The sequence below is a fragment of the Bemisia tabaci genome, chromosome 8 (genome assembly GCF_918797505.1).
Source record: "Bemisia tabaci chromosome 8, PGI_BMITA_v3".
NCBI classification, from domain to species: Eukaryota; Metazoa; Arthropoda; class Insecta; order Hemiptera; family Aleyrodidae; genus Bemisia; species Bemisia tabaci.
Window position 1 is genome coordinate 29,729,627 of NC_092800.1, and position 20,476 is coordinate 29,750,102.

Consider the following 20,476-nt stretch of genomic DNA (forward strand, 5'->3'; position numbering starts at 1 on the left):
CTCGTGAAATTTTCTTCATTAAGGCACCCCTTAAAATTTAAAATGTGACAAAGTAAACATCAAAATTTGCAGTTTTAGTCAAAAATTTCATGTCCGACTTCCCTAATTGACTCGATCAACTGTGCGACGTTCCAAAATCTCCGATTACGTTCCATTATTAGAGGAACAAATAATTATACTATATATTTTTGAGAAATAACTTTTTAAAACAGGGGAATGGGGCAAAGTAGGGAAGATAGGTCTTCCGATAGTATACTGCCGTGCTACGGCAAAATGCCGTATGAGCCTTCAGACGTGGCCAAATCTACTTAGATAAACCACGGATTTTCTGGGTATCCTGTACATATTTTCCTGCCAATTTCTTGTATATTTTATTCGCAACTGTATCTAAAATGTCTGAAAATTTCAAGAGAATACAATCATAGCTACTCTCAAAATTAAACAATCAATTGTGAGAGACTTCCGAATGTTCGCACGGCATTTTTCCTTAGCACGGCAGTATACCGCACGGTGTTTGAGCATTTTGCATCCCTCATTAAAGCTATAGAGTCTCTTTATAGAGAAAGTTGAGACAACGAAGCTAATAGATGTCACAAACGGGAATACAGATTACAGAAATCGGACATTTTTCGTAATCTTTGATCAAACCATTCCCGAATTCCTATTTCCGTTCCGACTCTCATTCCATTTGTTCTTTGCCGTACCCCCTATTCCCAGGTTCATTCCACTTTATAATTTTTGCAGTTAGTGAAACTGTAATCTTTATTCCCGTTTGTGATATTGTGAAGGCCTAAAATACGGGAACCAATCAGAAATGGATTCGCTTTGTCTTCACTCTCAGGATGAAGGGACTCTAGTAAAATGGACGCAATACGTCGTGAATAAAAGGACTTTATCACCACTCAAACAAACCTACCATTAGAGTACCTATATTGAGAGAGTATGGCCACTGGTGTTACCACTTCTGATTGGCTCAGCCATCTTAGGCTGAATGGAGCCCTTAGGACCCAAAAATGGCGGACGCCATAAGTTAATGTAATTCAAAATGACTCAAAATGTAGTTTTCTTTGCTTATCGTAACGAGAAATTTACCCAAATGCACTATTGCGACTTCTTTACATATTTTTAATGCTAATCATGTGCAATTTTAGAGAAAAATTATCTTAGATGTAGTAAGGTTGGCAGCAAGTGCGGTTGGTGATAACCGTCAAAAGTTGGCAATGACCCCCCCTCCCATCCACAAAAACCAAAACAAAGCACCGCCATTTTTGGGTCCTGAGCCTCTCCATGGGGCCCAGTGGTCATATGCTCTCAATACAGGTACACTACCTACCATCATAAACTCATAAACGCGAGAATAAAATCACAAGTCCCGATAGACATCGACAATCCTGGATCCGTCGCCGAGCAAGCGAACTCCTCGACTGATTTCCCGACTCCTGTTCATTGAATTTCCGGTTCGGCGCCGGCGCAGGGTCCCGGTGCGTGATTTACCCCGAAACGCGCCAAATCCACGCGGAACGCCGTGTTAAAACGACACCGCGTCCATCCACTCGGCAACTCTTTCGCGGCGACTGCATAACTCGTGGAAAATCATGCCCGTGTCTGTGGGTGAGCAGCGGTGCCAGTCAACCAGAAATCGTTAGTGTGACAATCCGACCGTCGACGGGAACCAATGATCTATGCAATGTTGTTTGTTACAAAAAGCGTGGGAGGAGCTATACATTCGGACGTTTTTTTGCAGAAAGGAGCTATGTAAAATTGAATTGAATCAAAAGGAACTATTTGGAATAGAATTCAATCAGAAAGAACCATAGGTTTGTACCTACCCCGGCATACTGCCGTTCTAAGGAAGAACGCGCCTACAAGACTGCATGAATACTTCACGCATTGCGTGAAACACAGTGCGGTCAGTAGCGGCCGGCGTGAAGTGCATAGTGCCTACAAGATTGCATGAATACTTCACGCATTGCGCCAAACTTAGCACGGTCAACGTGGCGCAGTGGCGGAAAATAAAATCATTAAACCACATTCATGTCAATTCTTTCATAATTTTTTTGTTCTTTTCTTATGAATGAAAGGCCTCGTCCACACAGAGATAGGTTTACGGAACTTAATTTTCGCGCAAAGTTCCGTGAACTTTTGCTGGTGTTGACAGGGCTTTCACAAAAAATGTGCCCAACACGAGTAAACGTGTCTTATGGACCCCTCTCCCTCCGGCACGTTCACTTAATGGTTTGTATCCATGTTTCAAAACGAATGAGAAGGGGCGGCAAAATACAGGCGGCCCATGGGCGGCAAGTAGGTAAATCTGGTCCTGATTATGTCCCCCACATTTTACTGCTTTTTATTAAACACGAGATATTTGCAATTTTGAAGATTGAATGAGGAGCTCGTAAATATTAGTAAAATGAATTAAAGCTTGTGGGTGAATAGATTTTTACGCTTAAAATATAAAAAAATCTTTACTGATTTAATGTCAAATCCATAAAAAGCTGTAGTTATGCCCATGCAACACTCTTGATCCAGGTTTTGAGTTAGATTCGCTTTAAAGTTCTGTTTTTTCATGGTCTTTAAAAATTTACGTCGGTATCAATGGCATGGCTGATACCACACCTGTCTGAAGGAAACAATATTTGTTAGTCTGAGTATCCGTTCCGGGCAGACCTGATATGCAAAAACATAGCAGTCTCGTCAGACGTCACAGGTGTCAATGATAGTTCTCAGTTGCGAAGAAGCTGCATTGCTCATCGTTGTTTTCGTGTGACCCGTTTACCCAAGGTCGAAGTTATTTTCCCACCTGTAGATCTCTCTTCGCGCCGTGGCGTGCGGCATGGCTGGTTGTTGCAGTTCACAACCAGTGAGACCCGCTCGACATTCATGCAATTGGATGCGACAGTCATTGAACCGTGGAAAGGTCAGAAATGAAACGGGAAGTGAAATCATTTCGAGCTCACCCGAGATCTCTCGATTTTTGTAGATCAAAGGACACAACTCATTGATTTGTTTTGGGAGACCACTTTCTTGTCGCAAAAAAAATGAAAATAATAAATAAATCACGACTGTCGATTCGCCATTTTCAGACAAATGAACGTAACGCCATTTCAACAAACTTTTGCATTCGAAAACGTCAATTGTGAATAGGTAGATATTAAGTGCTCCTACCTAGAGAACTAACAATTTTTTTTGTTACTCTCAAAAGTCAGCAAAACTTTTGAAACAAATCCACAGATATCTTGAAAAAATATGAATTGTTTGAATGAATATTGCAACCTTGTAATGTAGTTAAGTTTCATCGTCTAGGAAGATGCGACTCTTTTATGTTTTGGAAAAAAAGGAAAAAAGAATCAAACTTACAACTTTGTAATTAGAACTTTCAAAAAATATTATAAAATATAACCAGAAAATGGTGATTTAAAGAAAAAAAATAAGAAAAAATACCTTTCAGTTTTATTCAAGTTATCCAAACCTTGAGTATCAAAGAAATGAATGGGCGTACGTAATTTTGAAATTTGATATCTTTACATAAAACCATACTTAGACAAAATTATGGTTTTCAGAAACTTTACTTATAGGGTGCAACCGCACTAACAGAATTTCTCAATGTCGTGATTCATGGTGGTTGATATGTAATATCACAACAAAATCGCCCTAATAATTTTTGCTAATATCTGGATCAGAGACCTAATTGACAATTGGACACTCTCCCACTGTCCGAACTGAAAACCTTGTAGTGAATTTTTTCCCATAATTACTGTTACTCTCAACGCTATCTGCGTTCATCCTTCCAATCTTTTCTTATCCTCTATTCACTGTTTTTGATTTTTGGGCACGACTGGTTTTGAAAGGCAGAATACAAAGCTCAGAGGTCGGGCTCATTTGGACGTATTTCTGCCAAAAGGAACTATGTGCATTGAGATGTGAGCCCTGAGACCCATAAGAAAATATGCATAACAGAGCTCACGTCATAATGCACGTGGTTCCGTTCGGCAGAAATACGTCCATTCAGCTCCTTACCAGAACAAAAATTTGAGCAAAATTTAAATAATTTCCATATCTCATAATCACGCAGCGAGGCAATTAGCATTTAAATGCGCGTTGGTTCATGACCAATTTACTCCCGAGCTATACTGCGTATGTATCCCGGTAGTTACCAGTAAATACGTATCATACGTGCGTCCTTACGTCAAGCGTCGACGTGAAAGGGTAACAAATTCATAGCCACATATTTTACCGAGAAGAATGAAATCTTTACGGGTCATTGCCCGTCCGCATCTGGAAAACATGCGTCGGTATTTTCAACAGGAATTCACTACTTTGAACAACGATAAGTTGGAATTTGGCTTAAATGCACTTGGAGACAAAGTCTAAAATTTAATTTTAGACACAGCCCACATTTCAGGAGGGAAAGAGCACAACAAAATATAATTTACACTAATACCTCTACCAGACTTCACAATGCTAGTTTTGCCATTGCACCTAGGAAATCAAATTATGTGTATCTAGTTTTGTGATGTGACAGCTTTTCTGTTGCATTTCATTTTGTCAAAAAACCAATGGTCATAATTTTTGTTCTAGTACGTGCGATCCATTAGGTTTGTTCCTGGAATATTTAGTATTCGAACATTAAAAATTTAAAAAAAAAAAAAAGAAACTACATAAAGGACAGCTCATTAAAGTAAGTTTAGGGCAACTCAACATTCCATGCTCAAATACCTAATTTATTACGTAACTTTGAGGGTAAGCAACAATGTTTTACTTTTTAATAAGGCCGATCTCGAATAATTGGCAATTTAGCGATGAATGTCAGAAGTAGGTTTACTTCATCGGCACGATAGGCAACGCTGCAATTGAGTTAAGTTGCAAGAAAAACATTCAAAGCTTCAGTTGGTGTCGCATGCAACGAATACCACGAGTGACAGAAAATCATCATAACGCCTGGATGCAACTATTCGAGCTCCATGGATGTCCGTGTTGCATACGCACGGGAGTGAAGGCGTTTTGATATCGGACACTAATCGCCTCACCTGTAGCGCTCCGTGGAGCGAGTAAGTGAGAGGAGTCTTACAAAATAGGGAAACATTTGAAGGTCATATCGATGTTAATACGGAACGCAGAGGTTTCAGAAGTTGTGTCGTGGAATTTTTTTTCTTGTAATGTCCTTCAAAAAGCGCCTCATGCAATTTATGATAAGGAGAAATGAACATGAGAATTTGCGGTTTTGGTCGAACATTTTTCAACCTTTTGAAAAACGGCTCGGGTCATTATGCAGCGGGCTTTACTGTGAGAATTTTAAATAACAGAGTGCTTTCAATTCTGCATTTTTACTTTGTAGACATTTCTCAAGTATGAATAGTTGCTCTCTAAATCAAGCTAAGCGCATAGCGATGTGAAAACTAAAGCACAAAAGATACTCACATCCTACGCCTGCGACTGTATGCACCTATTGGTGCGTAAGACTCCTTGGATACACGTTTGTAGTAAAAACGAAGAATTAAAAGTGCTGTGTTATTTTGGAGCTCTGCAGTAAAGGCCACTGTTGGCTTCGCACTGTGGATCGAGTCAATAGGAGAGGTCGGGACAAAATCTGGAAACTTTAAACGCGTGAGACTCCGTTTATACAAAACTTAGAGGCTCTAAAAGTAATTCTATTGGTTTCCTCGTGAAATTCTTCTCTTGAAACATCCTTTGAAGTTTAAATGTGACGAAATAAACATCAAAATTTGCAAATTCAGTCAAAAATTTCATGTCCGACCTCTCTAATTGACTCGATCCACTGTGCGCCGCGGCGAAGAATAAGTGGTGAGTGCCTGGACAGTCAAAACGCCTTCAATTGAGTTCGTATGCAACACGGACATCCATAGAGCTCGAATAGTTGCATCCAGGAGTTAAAATGAAATTTCTACCGTGTTCGTCATATTCGCACTAACTAAGGGCGCATTCCTTGTTTCTCTCACACGTAACTTAAGTCCAGCGTTGCTTAATGTACCGACGAAGTAAAATTAATACTGATTTTTATCGCTACATTCTTTGAATAACGCTTTGATTGTTTCAATACATAACAACGTTGCCATCAAAAATGTGGGCTGCTTGCTGCTTCCCTGCCTTCTCTAATCTAGGAATGACGGACTGCAGCAAAGTCATTGCATTTCATGGTCACTGTAGGAAAAATTTGAACGCACATCTCAATATATTTGTATTTATTTTCTTTTCCCCGCTGAAGGAATTAGAAAAAAGTCCAGAGATTTAAATCAACCTACGGTTCATTTAAAGCCCAGTGCGGCAAGACGCGAAGTTTTGTAGAAAATATGTCTATCATGACAGATTGCTTCAGGATCATCGAATAGGAGCACCAGTGGACTGGGCTCATAAAAAAAACGAATCAATAATGAAGTATTGAAAGGAAGCCGGCCTAAAGTTCTTTCATATCATTTAAGGTCTCACATTTTTCTTGCAAATTAAAGGAAACTGTATACAGCATTGAGAGACATTGCAATGTTAGCAGATCCGTATTCCAAAAATAAATCCAATTTCAGAACATTATTTGAGTATTTAGACGTTTTGGGAAGAAGAGTTTTCAAATTCAAACCCTTTTAATAACTGGATCGTCTATTAGATCGTCGTCATTTGCATCAGATCTGATTTATTACTTGTCAAAATAGAAGGCATTTTCATTTACTTTGTTACTGCTGAGAAAACAATGTCATCCGGTGTTTTCCAGAAGCAATCCCGAACAATGTAACTTGAAATCTTGAGAAGGCATAGGGCATTATTATGCGCCCCTCCCACCCCCACTCCCCCCTCTCTCTCTCTCTGCCTAAAATTGCTTCGGAAAAACTGCGCAAAATGATTCACTGGACAGTTTTCAGCGGAGGAGAAGATAGGTGTTAGAGTTCCGGCGCGCACGGTTGGTCTGAGGTATGATGACAGCAACGAGTGTTGTCATTCTGGGCTAAAACCGCGTAAATCCAATGATATTCGGTTGAGTAACGAGGTTTCTCACAGGCACGACAGAATAGAAATGTTCAGTGTTGCAACATGTCAACTGAGATTCACATTTTACCACACAACTTAATGCAAGAACGGTAGACTTCGCGCGAAACCCGGCAATGTTGGAAATTCTGGCGGGTAATTTGAGTCATTTTCATGTGTAGTCCTGGCGGCAAGCAATGGGACCCGACTCCCATAATTACACTGGAGCGAATTACGCTGACCAGAGTGACGTTTTACGACTATTATTCAGGGCATTTCCTCTCGTGTGAAGGTCATTGCCAATGACGCCGACTGCCTCCTGCGCCCTGGCCACGCGAGGCAAGTTCCATTATTGCCGCGAAATCCGCGCCGCCGTTCAGGAAAAGATGCCGAAATATGATAAATCAAAATTTAATAGATGAAGCCTCGTTTGGATTGAGTTCTGTGGCGCCGAGTCAAGAAGAAACGTCATATAAACATCAAGACGTTGCCAAGTTTCCTTTAATGAAATGCGAGTCCTCGGTGAATATTTTGAAACATTTTACTTCCGATTTTTCAAAATGGACGTATTTATGCTGAAAGGAACTATGTGCATAGGGTTTGCGTGGAACATAGTTCCTTGTAGCATAAAGTCGTCCGAATAATTTATTCGCATCTTTATTTAATGTGTAAAAGTCATATTCATTTTTAAGAAAAACATGATTTTTTCTTGATTAGATCTTTAATCGATTGGGGTTTGGCTCAAAGATACCAAAATATGATACATCATTTCATTGATGAAGTCATGTCCAGATTGACTGCTACACCACCACGCTAAAGAAGAGCGCCGCATGGTGAAACGAGCTAATAGAGGAGGTCGGACATGAAATTTTCGGTTACAATTTCAAATTTGATGTTTGTTACATCACAAATTCAATTGAAAGGGGTGTTTCTGCAAGGAAATATCATGAGAAAAGCAATGGAGCCACTTCTTTCTTAACTTAACTTTCTTGCTTCATATTTCCGATAATATAAGCTTTCAAAGTTGCCAGATTTTATGCAACTTGTATTGACTCAATCCACTGTGCGCTGTATGAACCTTCAAATATCGCCAAAGTCTCTCCCTACTAACTGAAAATCTTCAGGAACGTGTGAATATTTTTTCTTCTAATTTTTCACAATTTCATCTAGAAAATCCGATAATTTTAAAGACAAATATTCATAACTTTCCTTAAAAATAAATATTTTATCCAGGGCAAATTGGCAAAGTTCCAATGTTTTCATGGTGTTTTTCCTTTAGACGGCATCGGAATGTCCAAACCTAGGGGAAACGTTATATTTATTGCGAGCGCATTCCAAAATCGGACGTTTGTATGCCAAATGGAACTATGTGCAAATTCATTAAATCTAAAGGAACTATGTGCACAGGATTTGCAGGCTCCATACTTCCTTTTAATTTACTTCATTTGCACCCAGTTCTTTCTAGCACGAATAGTCCAATTAATATTCATTCATGCACGTATCAAATGATACTTTTTATTCATAGCGTAATAAAGTCGGCGAGTAACTCGGAGCTATTAATCTAGAGTCATTATTCAAATCATCATTTGGCATGTCAAAGCCACACAAACATATTTTTTGCGATCGTAGCGAAGCTAGGTGGACGTTCAGTTTAATTAATAACGGGTGTATACATGCACTGAACAGTGCGGGTTATTTTTTGAGCATGTCATGTGAAAAGGATGGACGTCAATTTTTTTTTTCAGAGCAGATTTTTGCTCTATCCGACCATGACGCTAAATACAAATCGCTGCGGAGATTCGAGATAAACTGAATCCGCATACGTATTCCAACTAAAATAACCCGAAATGCTGAAATTCACTGGAAAAAAAAACACATTGGATCTAGAGTCCAGACTCTTAAAAACATCGTCAAGAAAAAAATGATCTCGATTCAATCAGATTTAAGCTTAAATCAAGAATAAAGCCTCTTAATTTGAGGGGATTTCCTTTTGATTTAAGCTTAAATCTGATTGAATCAAGAGTCCTTTTTCTTGTCAATGTTTTCAAGAGTCTGGACTCTAAATCCAAGTTTTTTTCCAGTGTTTTATTCGCTTAGATGTGCGTTTTGCAGAAAATATTACTTGTAGTGTAAAAGCTCATTGACGGCCGTTGCAGGTGTGCTTTGAATCCTTGAACTCTCCTCACGTTGATAGATGTACTATCTTCACCGGGCAAGTCAATATTGCAAATAATTTGTTTTCTTTAAAATATTTTTAGATACAGTCAAGTAATCGATTTGAATATTGTGAAGTCCGATAGAGAAGCCCTAGACGATGAAAACTCAAAACGCCAATCAAAGAGAATAATCCTCTTTAGGATCAAAAATTTCAATTTTTCAAGTTTCTACGCGCTTTCTAAAACCCATAATCATGTATAAAGTTTAACACGAATCGTTTCTAAAGCTGAAAACAGCGCTGGCAAACTTCATTTTTTCTCAGAGTAGCGTTTCATCTTTCCCTACCTTTGAAGTCATCTTAAAGTGTGATTTTCAAAATTTTGGGACGTATTTTGTGCCACACGATAAAGAATTATCCCCAATTTAGCTGTCGCACAGAGCACAGTTACCTTATTTTCAATTTTTTTTCACCTTTAGGGCGGTTTTTTAGCCATATCTTATTTTAAAAAAAAACCGATGACACGTATTTTTAAAGGAGTTTGAATATTTTTAAATAAAAAAAAAAATAGAGAAGAATATCAGATAATAAGGAAGGCGAGGCGTGAATGATCGATTATCGATATTTCCCCATTTGAGGCTGCGGTAAAGAATCGATTATTAGGTGTTCGCTGCGAACATCCTGTTTATCGATCCATTTGCATAGGTTTAAATGGGAGATCAGTCCATTTATCGCAAAGCTCGCCACGCTGCTGGGTATTAAGCACTGGAAAAAAAAACACATTGGATCTAGAGTCCAGACTCTTAAGAACATCGACAAGAAAAAATACTATTGATTCAATCAGAATCCAGCTTAAATCAAGAACCAAGCTTCTCAATTTAAGCGGATTTCGTTTTGATTCAAGCAAAAATCCGATCGAATCAAGAGTATTTTTTCTTGTCAATGTTTTCAAGAATCTGGACTCTAGATCCAATGTGTTTGTTTTTTTTTTTTCCAGTGAGACGCATCAGAGCTTACGGACTCGTGCTGAAACGATCAGAAATGCCTGCAAACTTTGAAGATACCCCATCGCTGAAAGTTAAAAATGAAAGAAAAACAACAGAGACTTGAAATGTCAAAAAGACAAAGGAGATATAAGGGGACGCCATTAAGAGATGACTAATTCCGGACGGGATGCACTCGGAAAACGACAACAGGCCATTAGCGAAAGATTTTGTCAAATGAGGAGATCTATTATTGTGTTCCGGCCAAAGACATAAACTGGCAAAGTTTCAGGAGTAATGATCATCAGCGACAGTCCTGCGTCGAGTGGTCCCCGCCCCCGCCCCAGTAGCGCGAGTGGCCTTTCTCTTGAAAAGTTACGGGTTCGTAAAAGGCGATTATTCAGTATTGTCTTTCGCGCAGTACGCTTGATTTCAATTAATCTCACAGACGGTGGCGAGGCGAGAATGATCGATTATCGATATTTTCCCATTCGAAGCTATGGTGAAGAATCGACTATTAAGGTGTTCGCTGCGAACGCCCTATTAATCGATCCTTCCCATAGGTTTAAATGGGAGATCAATCGATATATCGCAGAGCCGCTGCTCACAGAGCTCGGAGGCGAAGCCAAATCGCACGCAGTTCCCCGAACATCGGTGGTTGAAGTTCCAAAGCGCGTATCATGATTGCGGTGTTTCAAAATGCGCGATTTAATCTAAAATTAATTTTTTTCCAAGAAAAAGGTTTTACAAAAAAGGATGCTGATGTATTTAACATTCTGGATGTAAAAAAGTGCGCGACAACTCACAAAACGCTGAAATTAACCGCCACAGCAGTTTGTTTTACATCTTGGCATTGCTGAAGTAACTGCTGTGTCGGTTAATGCGGTTAAAGTAGCGTTTTGTGAGTTTTCGCACACTTTTCTACATCCAGAATGTTGAATCAGCATCCTTTTTTTCGATGTAGAGAGAAGACAAAGTGATATTTTAAAGTGTGTCAGTTTAAAATCCATTTTTCCATTTAAAAATGGGGTTAAGCTCCATGCATCCTCGAAAAAATTAAGCGCGTCATATTAAAAGTAGGATACGTAAATCTAAGACAGTTATTTTTTAAGTTTCCACTGCTAAATAGAAATAAATAATCCAGATAGAATTCGAAAAGAGTTCGTTCCTGCTTATCAGCATATTCGATGAGAGAAAATGGTTTTTTCTGAAACGCGTCGATCAGAAATAGAGAAGATGCGCAAAATTAAGGCACGTTTTTGGCACAAAGTTGTGTTTGCATAATTAAAGTTTGCTACTTCGTTGAGAAAAAATGTGACCAAATAATCGACGGAATTTAAATAGGGATGAAAAACAGATTTTCGGGGAAAGCTTCGTTTATTTACTCTCGTCTGAAAGTTTCGATACTATCGCGTTGGATCCAAACAAAACCCGGCTTAATTTAGCTTGTTATACTTTTAGCTTTTCTCCACAAAAAAAAGCGGCAAAAACAAATGAGCCAATTGGGTGCTTTATTTTAATCCAAATTGATGCGTTGGACCGTGACGTGATGGAGGCCTGAAACTGTCTTTAAACTTTTTAGGAAGTTGTATAGGAAGTTCGTGCAACGTGACAACGCCTATTTTCTTTTGCTTCGGAACTTTTAGACTTTAAGAGCCAAGATGATTCGACTTGATGCCTAACTTATTTCTCTAAGGAGGAGAGGGTCAGGACAGTGAAAAATGTCCTTCTTTGACGCGATCGCGCCTAAATTTTCTCAATGCAGCAAACTCTGAAGTTGGGTATAAAATACGTCCGGGACGATTTCCCTTGAGCTGAGTCGTAAATGACCGAAGCTGTCGCCTTCAACTCGCCGCGCGGCCACAACGTATACGCACAAGTCAAAAGATCTTCTTTGGAATTCCATTCTGGAAAATCCCCCTCCCCTCCCACCATCTACAGTGGTACACGTGTTCACACGCCGAGAAGAAAAGACCCTTGGCGTGTATGGTCATGAATATCGTCCTCTTAGCCCTCTTTGAATGAATTTAAGGAATTATATTTTAAGATACACACGTCCACATGTACTTATTGGATCTAAATTTTAAGAAAAAACCTATTTTTTGGATCACCATGCAGACCGACTTAAATTTTTCAAGTTTGTTTTTCCCACTACAGGCGCTTTAAAACGCTTTTTTCCTTTTTTTTAAGGATGGCCAATGGCAATATTATCTGTACCCACAAGAATTGTGAGAGAGATAAATTAAAAAACCCTTTAAAAACGCGCGGTTAAGACTTTTGTAGCGTTATTTTATCAAACTAAATTATTTTTACATTTTTGGCTCAAGGTCAAACTCATAATATTAGCCCAGGAACAACGAGGAAAATCCAGGGAAATGAACATTATCGAACGAAAAGGCTACTTCAACTGCAAATCTAGAAACATTATGAAATTAAAGAAAAAAAAAAAAAAAAAAAAAAAAAAAAAAAAAAAAAAAAAAAAAAAAAAATCTGTACAGAAAAATGAATTGCAGCGCATATATCACGACAATATACCACCACCCTGTATTAATTTTGCGATAATTTTGAACAACATGTCAGGCTTGTTATAACACTATCACAACCATGAATGTATAGGGTTAAATAGATGTACAAGTACATGCACTAAGGAAAATTAACCTCAAATCGAGGAGTTAATATTGAGTAAATCGGTCTTCTTGTGGGAGTGGTGGGATGTAGAGTGCAGGGTACCGATAATTTTAAAAGGTTTCTTTGATGTACGTGATCCAACTTTTGGTCGATTAGCATTCTCATTGGCACTGAGGGAATATGCGTAAAGGCTTTAAACGGAGTTTCTCTGTAATTAGCGCTCACATCAGAGAGAGGACTCAGCACGATTATTGGTAAGAATCTCTAATAATAAAGTGCCTTTACCTTACGACTTTGCTCGATCCAGATAGTTAAATACCGCGTGATCCTTTAAACCGCAATTGCTAAATTGGCCATAACACATGACATTTAAATCACCAGCATATGATTACTTTTGATTTCTGAGGTGAAAATAAGATTCTGCACGTCACCTCCATATTATCCGATAGTTAGCCAAATGATTCAGTTACAGCTATCAAAAGTACCAGCTTTTGGAACTAGAGCTCGTTTTAGTTGCATTACACCAATCAGGTATTTAGATATTTAGCCAGAAATCACGGGGCTACGTCCATATTCAAACATTTCTCACGTCAACAAAGAGGAAAAATCTAACTAAAAATAATATTAGAACTGCCAGGAAATAGATTTTTTGGGGAGTGGGTGAGAGCTTTTTTTCGTCTCAGGTCTTAGAGCCAGAGATTGTAGATCTTGGAGCCTACCTCAGCTGAAACTGTACTCATAGATCAACCAGGAGAAACATTTCACCAAGTATAGGAGCTTATAGCAATGCAGCTCATTTGAGTGAATTTTCTTTTCTCATGATTCGTAAACCAATGCAGCTATTTATCGACTCTTTCAAATAGCTCCGATGAAATAATAGGGGGAATACTACACGCTGGCATTAATACAATCCTTATTTCACGTAAACAAACTGCAGGGTCATAAACCGATCGTAATCCTCAAGTGAAGTGCTGTGATTGGAAGAATCATCAGATTGAAACATGAATTCAGGAAAGAGGTCGTCAAAATATTTAGTAACTAAACCATGAGACCTTAGCAGATTTCAAATGGCCTCGTTTAACTAACCCACATTTGCGGAAATTTTCTCGAGTGTTTAGATCGACTTGAGTCTTGGCCTCCGATAACCCTGGCAAATTTCGGATTCATTTCAGGACAGGAGCGACAAAAGTTTCCTGGGCAGTTTCTCGTTTCTCTTGCACGGGCTCAAGGAAGCTACTACAAAATGAAATGAAGTACAAATTGGTATTTCTGGCTCATTTTAGAAACAACATATATGCCATTGGTTTCCCTATGCAGAAAGGTGCTTTTACAGAAGAGCTAGAAATAGTGGTCCCTTATTGCAAAATGTAATCCATTTCGCCTTCTATATGCCCTGTTCATACTATTTACATGCAAAAGTGCATAATTATATAATTTGAATGTTATTCGATAAATCTATACTGAGAAACATCATGGTGATGAACCATATCAAACACTGAGCTGTCCTACGTCAAGCACCTCTGTTTCAATGGTGCTTGACGGCTTGCATTTCCTTGCAAGCAAACATAAGCTGTTTGTAAACATTAATATACTGAGTGGGCGATATAATATAACTACGTCATGTTATGCCTAGTCGCGAATTGATAAGTGTTGTGTAATATTCATACAAATATCTTGGAGATTTTTTCGAAGAAATAGACGTTTATTCAAAGTCCATAACAGCTACTCACACATATCAACCGTCAAAAGACGTAATTCGCACAAGGGCACGGTATAAAGACAGTCCTTTGGGGTCCAGTACCCCCTTGATCCAATTTCTCCTCAGAGCGAAAACTTTCTGAAAATTAAGGGACGATTCCGATCTTTGATGGGATTCGTCATTCAGAATGTTGTTCTGATTCAATATTTCGCAATAAAACATGGTAATGTAAATTATTTTGTGTACGATAAAATCCTTCCTCACAAAAGGTTGTGCAATTCGAGGGCGTGGTGGTGAAACATTGCGTTAATATTGGAGAGCGCCCCCCCCCCCTCCTCTGAATTTAGTTTGATTCCTCGTGCAAAATCGGGCTGAAGACTCAATGTAAGAGAAGACTTAGAGCGTCAAAGAGGTGACTCCTAATTCACAGTTATTTACAGTCACAGTCACAGTTAGATTTTGAAGTTGGGCCCAAAGGCGACAGTTGATCATATTCAGGTATGTTACGTGTCTAGGTGTCCCAGGCACCATATTCGAAGAACATCACCCGTCGCCTTTGGGCCCAGGTCGAAGTCTGAAGTAGAACCGCGAGAAATATGGATTTTCAGCTATTTCGAGCTAAAAAGTTGAAAAGTTCGATTTTGAAGTTGGGCCTAAAGGCGACGGTTGATCACATGCGAGTATGTTACGTGTCTAGCTGTCCCAGACACCATTTTTGAAGCTCATCACCCGTCGCCTTTGGGCCCAGGTCGAAATCTGAGGTAGAACCACGAAAAACGCGAAATTTCAGCTATTTTCGGCTCCGAAGCCATGTTTAGGCCCCAGTTTCGCAGCCAAAAAACGTGAGTATAGGCGAAACTCGATTATTTCCGTTAAATATGCACCGTCAACTTCCAAATATCCAAAAATTTCTCAATTCCGTGGAGGGGCCGATTTCGGCCCAAATCGCAACCCCTCCTTTCCTCTGCCATAATATTTTTTGGGGAAAAAGTAGGATGTATCTTTTTCTCGGAGAATTTTCGACATTATGAATAAAACTCTGTTACAAATCAGGGAAACGTTTCGAAAAATGTTCGAAAAAATTACGTTTAGTCGGTAAAAATTTGGCAAAGCCCGAATGAACATGCGGCGTTTTTCCTTCGCACGGCAGAGTAGGCAACCCCACATGACAGGCCTGACTCACTCTCATTCATTTCTGCGATCAGTCTCGGCGCTCGAGAAATTGTGGGAATCGCGAATAATCCTGCTCCTGTTAATAATAATTAATCACAAATTATAACTTGAAATTCACTCGTGTACCGCGACATCGCCGGAAGTGAACATGGTATTTGCCGAGCGCGACGTTGCCATCGGCCAGTACACGACCCGTTCACGAGCGTTTCGCATTCTGGTGTTTACACGGAAAATCGCCGGAATTCCTGACGGTCTAGCGACCTGCAGCCGACGGACGCATATAATTAAAGCTTCTGGAAAACCCGCACGTCAACCGCAATGCAGCGGAGCGTCTAGTTTACCATCATACTTCAGTGCGCAATGTTACTTGATTTTTTTTCCTATCCGCTTTGTGTTTACCGATGACGATTCACGTGGTGCTCTCCTTCCGGGCTTTGTGTTAAGGTGTGCGGATCTTGCACAACAAACTAATTATTAAATAAAAGCGTAAATACAGATGTTGAAATTTTTCAAAAGCCCTAGCGACAAAAATTTGAATGTCAAACATATGCTTATCCAATTATTTTGTGTTGACATGAAGAACAGCACATGTGCGGATGTAATGGTGTAGTGGTTAAGCGATATAGATGTGCGGATTTTGCATTGAAAAACTGATAATTCAGTAAAAGCGTAAATTAATGTTGTGAAATCGGCACGCGTCACTCGCGCGAAAATTTGAATATCAAACACTCTTGTCCGATTATTTTGTATTGACACAAAGAACAGCGCAGGATGTAGTGAGTGATGTAGTGGAGAGTAATATAGATATGCGGATCTTGCAATAAAAAAACTGATTATTTAGTAAAAGCGGAAATTAATGTTGTGAAGTCGTCGCTCATTCAAAAGCTCATACCACCTACCCCTCTAAAAATCTAAATTTGAAGCAAACTCGTTAGACTATTTTGCGACTAGGCATCGATAAACACTTGAGATGATTTTCAACGTCAGAAAAGTTTTGGTGCATGTTCTGGTCAATGAGTACCTTGTATTTTTTAAGAGTAAATTTCAGTAGTTCACAATACTTAAGTGTTCAATACGTAAGTTCAAATACTTAAGTGTGATTAAGAAAAAAGACGAACCCACCGGAGGATCAGGTCGGACCCTACCATGGATCTAAAATACGTAGGACGAGCCCTTGATAAATTTGAACGGTTATTCTTTTTCCCATGAATGACTCTATTTTCAAAAAAGGTGATTTAGTTTTTAGTTTTTAAAACAATTCTGAGCTACTAATTTTGGATGCTTTAAGAACGAGGAAAATCGTGTGTAATCTTTACAATGCTTACAGAGCTATAACCCGAATTTCTTTGCGAAAGTTACAACATGCTTGTTTTTGACTGATCATTCATTTATCTACAAAGTACACTTTTACTGAATGGAATTTTCGGAATTATACTGTTGGAGTCCCAATTTTTTTATCAAGAACCGCAATAAAGCGAAAACTATGCATGTAGATTTTCTGTGGGCAGTTGTTCCGATTCTTCATTTAAAATGACTTTTTAAAATGGAATTCATACGGGGAAATTCTTGGTTACTCTTATTGAAAAGGGAATGATACATCTACCTGAAACATGAGCTCACAATGAAATTCATAATTATGGACAATCATGGATATGCAGTCCAAGGATTATCGAGGAGAGCGCGTTTATAAGAATTAAAAAATGTCCAAATGACTAAAAATATAGTTTACAAGAGGGAAATTGTGTGCACAGTAATAGACTGCACAGTCATTAATCAGCCAGACATATCATTTTCATAGCAGGATTTTTGATGCTCGGCATTTTACAATAAAACCTATCAGGTTTAATTTCATGTTAAGTTTAAAAGAGTTGCAAAAACGGTTGAGTCTCGAAAATTGATTTTTACGCCTGGACATTCTTTTAATCTCCAGCAACAATTCATCAAAATTCAAATTTTTGCGGCTAACTCTAACCCTTTTTTTGGATAAATTTTAAACTTGATATCATAATATGTTGTACCTTGTAGCTGGATTGATAATTTACAGATGAGGAGTAGAGCTCACCCATCTGAATTCTAAGGGCCTCTCGCCTCTCAGCAGCTCTTAAATTTCAAAAAAATAACAATTGTCAATGCTCTGTTTATCTCTTTCAATTTTTCACGAGCAAAGCTGCAAACACGAAACCGTTGTTTCGTGAAGTGTTTTGGCTCAAGTTACCTGCATCTGACAAGTGTACTGAGCTAAGCCAACTGAATTTTATTATGCTCCTCTGGGACACAGCCTATATCTACGGATTAGAACTATCAATGTTGGTGATAAATAATACGCCATGCAATCATGCAATCTCAAGTCGTGTGATAAAACTGAACTTTACTTCCTGGTTTCTTACCTACCACAATAATGTTACGAAAATATTCGCACAAAACCTGGAGCAATACTCTTAAAGTTAATGATATGATTAAAGTTTACCAAAATTAGTAATATTTTATTGCTACCCTCTCAAGTAGTATAGATAAATATCATGAGTAATAACTCAAAATATGGAAGTGATTTGAGGATACGTCAGGATCTATGTTCATCTTTGGTCGCTGAATATTACCAATAACTTAGAACGACAGAAGTCAAGGCAAAGTCGTCAGCCTTTTGGATCATGTATCAGGATAATAAATAAAGCACTTAAGATATCGCTATATTCGTTCGTTGAATGGGTTGTTTATTCCAGAGAGTCACTTGACTCAGTAAAGTGCAAAAATCGTACTTGACGGACCCGTGAAGTTTCTCCTCTCCTCCTTTATTTTTTTTCCATTCCTATTCTGCAGAACAATTCACTTTATGTTTGTTTTCTCTTATCTTCCGCTCAGCTTATCTTTTCAAATATTAAATCTCAATTTGTGCGATTTCCTCTCAAATGTTCATTCGAAATGTGAACACCGCGGTCTTGCGATATACGATCTGATTACTTTTCTAGATTCCTCTTTCAGTTTTTATTATAATTAGTTAGAGTTTTTATGTTTTCTTTATCTGGTTTCTTCTTAGTTCAAAATTTGCGTGAATTCGTTGATATGTAGTGTTAAAACAACCTAAGTGGTTCCTGAAAAGTTTTTTCAGTGTTTACTTTCATGTGTGAAAAGCCTTGTTTAAGTTATAACTCGTAGATCATTTCGTTCCTTAAAAATGTCGAAATAAGAAGGAGACAAAGTTTTTTCCCCCCGAATTCAATTTAGCAAATTTCATTAGTTTATTGAAGGAAAAGGAAATTATCTCAACTTGTGAGTATCCAAAAAATAATTATTACATTCCTATCTACGTGCGGCCTTTCCTAAATTAAGGTGTACGAATTTAAAAACACGTGCAATTTTCCAATTCTGATACAGCATAAATTAAATGGCCCATTTTAAGCACGAGTTACCCACGCACATACATTTTCCTTTTAATCAAAAATATCACTTTTATTAATAAAAGTGATCATTTCAAAATTTCGCGTTAGGCATCAAATTGGAAGAAAAAAGATAAAATCGGGTGTCAACACAGTCGAAAATGGGGGAGACATAATTGAGCCTCGATATTTGACTTTTTTTCCGGGATCTGAATGACACATCATTGGCAGCGTAGAGCGGAGCATTGCGAAATGCGCCACGCCTCGCGCCAAAGCGCCTTCCATTCTCCAGATACTTCACGAACATCCATCGAGTACGAATAGTTGTATGTCTGCGCCGTTATCAAAGCGTGTCCTTTCCCTTGCTCTGTTTTCAGTTGTGTTGCTTCCGTTCGTTTTGAGACTTGCGGGTCGATTTTCTTCATTTACTTTTGTGGATATTCTTAAGTGTTTGTACCTAAATGAACCTATTTTCCTCTGATTTCCGACATCTTTCTCCCTACCAATTTTGTTTTATCTTGGGGAAAATTGTCAATATTCTCAATTTGAACTATTTGTCTATCGTTTTTTTTTAAAAAAATTGATTTCAAGATGTAAGTTTAGAAGGTTTAACAATTTTATGCTTGAAAATATCTGATTCTCTAGACTGATATAGTATCATTTATGTTTGATTTCAGGCACGTCGCGAAAATTTAGAGCCATTGTTGGACCACAAAGACATGGATAAAAAGACAGCGTTCAGCATCGAAGTTTTGGAGCCTGTTGTGCGCAAGGAATCCAAAAAGACCACGCAATATGTTGCTGCTCTTACCGGTAAGTGTTTTTTACACTGAAAAGTATCATGTATATACTTGTAAATAAAATGTTAAAAGGCATACACATACATGAATAATAGAATATACAACAGGGATGCTGAATTCCAATTTGATTACCCAATGCCAATGCGTCTTTGTACCTGCAGGTAGTCATTGTGTCAACTCAAATGCCTGGGTTTATACGTGAAATGATGATGAGCTTTAGAATGCTGTTATACTTATGATTCTGAAAAGCAGGGCCCACAAGTCATACCTAGACCTTACTTACTTTCTAGCTGCAGGAAAAGATACAACTCTGATGAATAAGCCATAACGCAACGAGAAGTTTGGAAATCAACTCTCAGGCGAGTTATTGATATACGTTTGTGCACTTGAGACTGATCAAGTAGAACACAACGTATATAAATGACATCATTTGTATTTTAGACATTTAACTGGTGTAAATTATTATTACTTATGCCCTCTCTTGTAGTGGATTTTCAAACTTCTCGTTGTGTGAATCTCATTTAAAGGGATTGGCGGACAAAAGTGATGAGAGCAGTTTTCCTATTAAAAGAAATACCTACGTGTTTAAAGTTTTGATATATTACATATGGAGCCTTATAAATGACAGAGAGAAAGTTCAAACTCACTTTTTAATGCTTAAAAATTGAATTTTAGTGGTGCGTTTTTCTCAG

The 20,476-nt window shown here is 38.4% G+C and overlaps 1 protein-coding gene across 5 annotated transcripts in view; it reads left to right on the forward strand.

Annotated features, from left to right (window-relative positions):
- Window positions 1–20,476, forward strand: part of LOC109033933 (facilitated trehalose transporter Tret1-2 homolog) — a 95,269-nt gene that overhangs the window by 57,480 nt on the left and 17,313 nt on the right. For 3 of the 5 annotated variants that reach the window (XM_019046791.2, XM_019046794.2, XM_019046795.2), the window contains exon 2: window positions 19,662–19,797. In XM_019046791.2, the coding sequence (XP_018902336.2) occupies window positions 19,662–19,797 (136 nt within the window). Of the gene's footprint in view, window positions 1–16,804; window positions 16,841–18,508; window positions 18,878–19,661; window positions 19,798–20,476 lie in introns of those variants that run through there. The other 2 variants (XM_019046792.2, XM_019046793.2) reach the window with 2 other exon arrangements.